Below are 7,521 nucleotides of genomic sequence, written 5' to 3'. Positions count from 1 at the left end.
GAGAGAGAAAAGAGAAAGAGGGTGTTGGTTTTATATTTTTATTATCGTCTAATATTTTGAAAGCTGAATTTCTAATAAAATGTGCATCTATAGGAGATAATGCCTGGGAATGTGTTCCCCCCCCCCACAGTTTAACAGTGGTGTGACGTTAAGAGAAAGAGGGTGAGAGAGAGGGAAGAGTAAGTGGGTGAGAGAGAGAAAGAGAGAGAAAAAAAAGAAAGACGGTGTTGGTTTTGTGAAAAAAGTTGTTATTTACAATTGTTCGCATTCTTGGCCTTTTGGTCAAGATCAAAGTGTAGTATCTGTTCTTCAGATGCTGCACTTCTATTTCTTGTTCTCTTTCGGTGGAGGAGAAATCCTCCACGACTGAGACAATTTTTATTTTTGTACCTTTTCTCCACGTTAAAAAACGACCCTGGTGTCTAACTCTGTCCCGTGGGGAGGCATAGTAAATAGGTACAATTGTTCGCCATTAGTGGATGTTGACGTCACGTCACGTGACATGACTAAGCGTTTTTTTTTTTTAGTATGAATAACATTTTTTGTTTTAATTATAAAGTCTACACTTAATTTTATAGAAAATGATGTATATATAATAGAAAAAAAAATTACTGGTTTTGTTGGATTCAAGTGGATCCCCCCCCCTCCAGTTTAAGAGATAGCAGGTCACGTGGTAATATACAAAATGGCTAGCGTAAATATAAAGATCGGTTTTTTTATCGACGAATATTTTGAAAGCTGAATTTTTTTTTATTCCTGTACATTTTTTCCTGATATTTTTCGTTAAAACTCTTGTATAAATACTATTTTTAACCAGTTAAATACGTTGGAGACATTGTCATGGAGTTTAATAATCTCTAAAACAAAGCAGAAGAGAAATTACAAAAGTATCGGTAAAACAAAGTGTTTGTTTACATTTGTTCGCCATTACTGGATGTTGACGTCACGTCACGTGACATGACTAAGCGTTTTTGGATTATGTAATATTAACATTAAAATGACAGGTTTTTTTGGGGGCCCCCCCTAGGAGAGAAATGATCAGTTCACCCCCTTTTAATGGTCCGTTTGGTGTGGAATTTCGATATTTGTCATGCGGGTGATCAAGGTTCAATATGATACATAATTTGTCAACTTTGGTTGTGTCTGTCAAAAGTTTGAGCTGACGTCACGTCACGTGACACGTATTGAATAACGTTAAAATGACAGGTTTTTTTGGGGGCCCCCCTAGGAGAAAAACGATCAGTTGACCCCTTTCTACTGGTCCGTTTGACGTGAAATTTCGATATTTGTCATCCGGGTGATCAAGGTGCAATATGATACCAAATTTGTCAACTCTGGTTCCGTCTTTCAAAAGTTTTAGCGTTACAAACAAACATACATACATACATACATACATACATACATACACACCGATTTTTGCCTTTTATATATATAGATGAATGTCTTCGATAAGGTATCGATAATCGAAAAACCTCTTCAGGCGATATTGCTTATACAAAAGTAAAGTCCGTTACGTTACGGACCTTACTGTTGTATAATCAATATCGCCTGAAGAGGTCTCTAGTTACTTGTAACTGGCTGACGGAAACATGCTCATAAATGTGTTGCGACATATAAATGCTTATGTAAAACAAATAAAATGTATATCTTGCTCTACTTCGGTATTGAGCACTCTGGTATGACCCTCGACAAAACTTCGTTTGTTTCACCTCTAGAAAAATATTAACGTGGAATAGTGATATATATATATATATATATATATATATATATATATATATATATATATATATATATATATTCTTAAAGAAACCACGTTAAAGTTATTGGTAACTTGCGTACAATTACTTCAGCCCCCAGTGTTGGCATATACATATACACCATTTAATTAATTATAATTTGCACGACCTTGGCCTCATCAGCGCCTAGGAAAAAAATTTTTTTCACAAGTTGTAAAGCCTACAATTAGGAATTTTCTTGTTAATGCAGCGGGTATTCATATTTTTAATCGACCACATATGTATATTTTAGATTGAATACACTTGCCTTGCAATTTAATAATCACGTCGAATTCTTTCCGTAGTAGTTAAAAACCGGCACAACTTTCCTTTTCTACTAGACACGTTTTTTTTTTCAAACGCATATATATATATATATATATATATATATATATATATATATATATATATATATATATATATATAGTTTAATAGTTTGCAAGGACGAGATATTGGTAAAATATTTTCACTTGTTTTCTTTCCTTATAAGGGAAATGGTTTCCATAATGTTTTATTGTAAAAGTGTTTTTTATTCAATAAGTCTGAAGAAAGGCTGTTCTTGTGAAAATTTTCAAACGACATAATATTTGAATTTGTCCAAATAGTCTTGAAACAATTGTAACTAACGATGAAATACATTATTTGTTGCTATCAATCCATTCTTTGATATCTTGTTTTTTTTTAACAATATATGAATGCTCAATCATGAAATATGATAATTTTGTAGCTTATAGTTTAAGTCATCTCTTTTTGGCTTAATATTTATTGATATATTAACGATTTCTGAATTTTGAATTATATAAACCCAGTAAAATTTGGAATATTATAACTAAGACTATATATATATATATAATAATTATTAGATCAGGGTTAAGGTTTCGAATGAAGCAGATTTGATTTTTTCCCCATCATATTTTCCCTTTTGGCAATGGTTTCAATTATTTGTTTGATTAAATATTCGATAATATGCATAAACGCTTACTTTCCTAAGTGGTTTTATGATTTTGACCAGGACTATATATATATATATATATATATATATATACAGGCTGACCCCCCCCCAAAAAAAACGGACTCTAACTCTAATTAGGCCTTGTTTCTTAGTGTTTTATCCGAATGAAATGAAACTTTGGTCATAACTAGTTCATTATATTCAAAACATCGCATCAAAACACTAGGGTCTTTGGCCTTTTTTTCTCCGTTGACTGTAAAATGCTCAGAAAACAATTGAATGTCCTCTGTTTGTTTGTTTTTTTTGGGGGGGGGTCACACTATATATATATATATATATATATATATATATATATATATATATATAAAGCGATGCTCTTTGTGTAATCAAATCGAGCTTAGGTATTTCAGACGATGTCAAAACATCTGAAGAGCCCTTCAAGGCATGTGGCGCAGCGGATAACCAGATGACGTTTCAATCTCACTCAAAACAGGCAAAAGGTTTAGTTGGCCAAAACGTGGTGAAACAACAACAACTATTGAAGGCAGTAATTACTGGGATACAGTCACGACACTCAGCATTTCTATCTCGTCGTGGTTAATCATATGAAGAAGGCCAGAGGATGAATTGGCCGAAACGATGAGGATAACATTTCGTATATTAATAAATAAACGCAACCAAATATTTCTTATTTTTTTATACAAATAGTAACGTGTTGATAAGTTCGGTAGAAATGTACTTAGTTTTTAAAATTAACAGGTAAAGAAATTTATAGAAAGTAGGAATCTATCTTCTTTAGTTGTAACTAACCTGGGTGCCAGGCGTTGCCCGGGTGTTTGTGGGTGTGTGTTGAACAAAAAAAGTTGTAGTAGGCAGGCTCGAACACGTGATGCGAAAGGCGGAAAAGAAAGTGGAGGTGTGTGTAAAGGTGTTGCTTGAGCAAAAATAAAAAACGGAAAATTTAGAGCGCGTCAAAAAAAAAAGTCGTAGTAGGCAGTCAGGCAGGCAAGCTCGAATCCATATCGCGAAAGAGGAAAAGAAAATTGTAAGAAAAAGTGATGTGTTAGCTCTTGCGCCCGTCGCCAAACCGAAAGTGACGTATGTTTAAATTAAGGCTAGTCAATTGAAAAGAGGCTTTCGAAAATATCGGCGATAAAAGCGACCCCTCTCTGTAGAAAAGTGCCCAGTTGAAGATTAAGGAATTAATGATTTTAGCCAATTTTTTTTTATATTTGTCGTCCGAAGGGGTTAGCTCCAAAATGATACAGATCTCGTGAAAATCCGTCGCATCTGTAGGAAGTTTTTGTGGGGCATACATACATACATACATACATGCATACATACATACATACATACATACATACATACATGCATACATACATTTAAACAGACAGGTGAGATTTATATTATAGATTAATTTAGATATTGACCGCAACTTATTGAAAATCAAGTCGGTGCCTCTAATACAAAAGAAACATTTGAACACAAATTCTAAATATTTGTCAAGGAAATGAAAGAATATTACGAAAGGCAACCAGTTGGTATTTTTTAAATTAAAACAATTAATGAACGAGAACGCAACAACCAAAAATATGGAGGTGTTCTTGTTATAAATCAGTGTTTGTTGTTGTTGTTATTATTATTATTATTATTATTATTATTATTATTATTATTATTATTATTATGGTGATTGTGCAGTGTACGCACGTGTATTTTAAATAGTATTTCTAAGTTAAATTAAATTTTGAGTTTGTATTACTGTACACAAATAAATCGCTTCGGACAAGATATGAAGCAACTTAATTTAAGGATACAAAACAAAAACAAAAAAAAATACTACGTGAAGGCTAAAAACTAGCTAACGATAAGTGTTAGATGAATAGATTCTGATCCAGAAAACAGAAATTATTTCCCCTTTGTCAGAAACATCACTGATGGAATGCCATGAGTAAAGCGAACCTATCTGCCCTCGACACATGCTCTAAATATTTCTTAATGAAAAACAAAAAGGAAGTATGATTATTGAGTATAATTTGTTCATAATCCGTATATGATATTAGGGTACTAGTGCACTTTTTGATCCGTGCTGAAATAATAACGTTATTATTTAAAAAGGCATTCTTAACATGGAGAGGGGAAGGTGTTTTGTACCTATTCTATACTTTAACCTTACAATTGAATAAAAAACATATCATAAAACTTTAATTAAACTTGGAAATGCGATTTAAAAAAATAGCGCGGATCAGTAAGTGCACTTGCATCCAAACTTATCCAGGTATATTATTATTAATATTAGTTCCGTTTATTTGCTGATTTTTTTACTACTTTTTTTCCAAAGCGATTTCCGTACAAAAATATTCATAAAAATAGTCGGAGGCGTTCTCACTCTCATACTTGGATCTACTACGACTGCCATTCACATACTCCGGAAAGACATTTAGTACGACACATGTTTCTGTAGCACCGTTTAGTTTTATGCAATATAATTGCAGATACCCTTTTGAGATGACAAGGTGCATTGTATATTGCATACTGGCCAAGTAGGAGACTGCAAGTTCTTGCTGAGAGAATGTACCCTGAATCACATTTTAGCTTTTGCTCCCAACGTTCCTCCATTGACATGATCTTCTCACTACGCCAACTTCAGGAGAAGTGTAGAGAATAAAACAGGCCATTGTACCTCACCTTCATTGACCTTAACAAGCATTCGACCTAGTCAGTAGAAATGCTGCCGTTCATTGGCTGCCCTCCCAAACTCTTGAGCCCTGTAGAGTCATTCCATGATGGTACGATGAGCAACGTGCAATTCGACGGAGACATCTCTGCTGAGTTTGGGTTTAAAAAATGGTGTCAAACCGGGATGCGTGCTTGTCCCCATGCTGTTTAGCATTTTCTTTACTTTTCTCCTGAGACATGCTTTCAATTCATCAGAAGACGGAGTTTACTTTGGCTCCAGGTCGGATGGTCGCCTCTTCAACATCAACCATCTTCAGTCCAGGATCAAAGTCAGACAAGTTACCATCAGGAACCTATTGTTTGTTGATGATGCGGTGGTAACATCTCACACTGAAAAGGGACTTGAAAGACTCATGGACAGGTTTTCCAATGCTTACAAAGAATTCGGCCTCACCAGCAGCCTGATAAAAACCCAGGTCATGAGCCAAGGAACCTCATCATCTCCCATCATCACTATGAATGGACAGTGCTTACAAATAGTCCATCAATTCCAACATCTCGGGTCTACAGTCTCAGACAACCTATCCCTTGATGTAGAACTCAACAAGCGCATCGAGAAGACATCCAACACTATTGGAAAATCGACAATTTGGGTGTTGGAAAATAAACATTTCACCATCCATAAAAAAATGAACGTCTACAGGGTCTGTGTCATCAGCACGCTTCTGTACGGTAGGGAAGCATGGACAGCCTACAGCCACCAAGGACGGAAACTGAACACATTTCACATGCGTAGTCTGCGGAGAATTCTTGGAATATCTTGGAGGGATATAATGGCAAACAATGCTGTGCTCGCAAGGGCTGGCATCCTCTCCATGTTAACCCTCCTTTGCCAAAGATACCTAGATAGGCCATCTGCATCGCATGGACAATGGGAGAACCCCAAAAGAAATTTTCTACTCACCACTGGCTAAAGGAAAATTGGTCGTCTTTTCCTACGCTATATCGACGTGTGCAAACGTGACATGAAAGCATGTGATATTGACCTTAACAGCAAAAAGCTAAAGTCGGCAACATCTGGAAACAAACGGCAACCAAAGGCCTGATCACTAGCTAAACGTCCATCACAGAACAGGCAGTGACCAGAAGACTATTCAGGAAGGCCAGTCAACAAAATTCAACAGACCTTCACCTGCGATGTCTGCGACCGACTATGTAGATCGAATATAGGCTTATTCAGCCACAGAAAACGGTGCTCAACCGCCTCTACAGTCGCAACCCCATAGTCTTCTAGACTGACGAATGCCAACAACTAGCCTAGTATCCTTACCTATTGGCTTATGCTAGATCTTCATGCGACGGTAGGAGGTTGGAAAGTTGGCTTTGGGTTTACTTTCAGTGGTTTCATAATTCTACTTACCTTTATATTGTCCTATAGTCATCACATCCTATCAGCGATGGTTCTGACAAAGGGTGGAGTATTGCTGTTTTGGGGTCGGAATCTATCAATATAACACTTATAGGTGTCTAGTTTTGACATTGAAGTAGTATTTTTGGCTCAAGTGGTTTTATGTCTTTTCTTGAGCAATCCCCCTCCACCAAAAAAATAAAATGGTTATATACTTCCGCAGAATACTCATTTTTTCCGTAACAACTTTACTTATTTACGTTTGATTTTTTATGAGGATTGATCATTCGTATTATTTGGATTTTTTCGGGCTGCTGTTTTTATCTTGAGTGTTATTTTCACAACGTTTCGGTCGATGTAACCTCCCGCCTTCTTCAGTTGCACCTTGTCGAACTCGGGAATCTTTCTGCCGAACGTAATGACCCACGGTGTAGTACTTGATAAAATTCAGTTGCGAAATCACATCCTTCTAGAGGTTGAAGGTTCAATCCTATATGCCGGCGATATTCGAGACACAATTTTGAATTAATTAGGACTTCTGCCCAGTTATGGTTGACAGAACGAGAGCATGCTACCGCCTTGGATTAAATAAAAAGTTCCGTTCGAAATTCCGATCAGATTCCTGAGTTTGACAGAAAGATTCCCGAGTTCGACAAGCGATACCTGAAGATGGTCGGAGATTACATCGGCCGAAACGTTTTAAAAAAAAT

At 36.0% G+C, this 7,521-nt stretch overlaps 1 protein-coding gene and 1 pseudogene across 1 annotated transcript; both read left to right on the top strand.

Annotated features, from left to right (window-relative positions):
* The first annotated feature begins 261 nt into the window (after nt 1-261).
* On the top strand, nt 262-395 carry LOC145260084 (U2 spliceosomal RNA; annotated as a pseudogene).
* Nucleotides 396-5,603: 5,208 nt separating this feature from the next.
* LOC145259665 (uncharacterized) lies at nt 5,604-6,377 on the top strand. The gene has a single exon (XM_080117323.1). The coding sequence runs from the start codon at nt 5,604-5,606 to the stop codon at nt 6,375-6,377; it is 774 nt and encodes a 257-aa protein (XP_079973449.1).
* The last annotated feature ends 1,144 nt before the right edge of the window (nt 6,378-7,521 follow it).

The sequence above is a fragment of the Euprymna scolopes genome, chromosome 35, assembly GCF_053919585.1.
Source record: "Euprymna scolopes isolate OS-2025 chromosome 35, ASM5391958v1, whole genome shotgun sequence".
In the NCBI taxonomy this organism is placed as follows: domain Eukaryota; kingdom Metazoa; phylum Mollusca; class Cephalopoda; order Sepiida; family Sepiolidae; genus Euprymna; species Euprymna scolopes.
Note: the sequence above shows the minus strand (reverse complement) of the source record. Positions and strands in the feature narration are given on the sequence as shown.

Bases quoted from the DNA above. Each gene is read 5' to 3' on its own strand.
- LOC145259665 (XM_080117323.1), top strand. From the start codon at position 5,604: ATGCTGTTTAGCATTTTCTTTACTTTTCTCCTGAGACATGCTTTCAAT.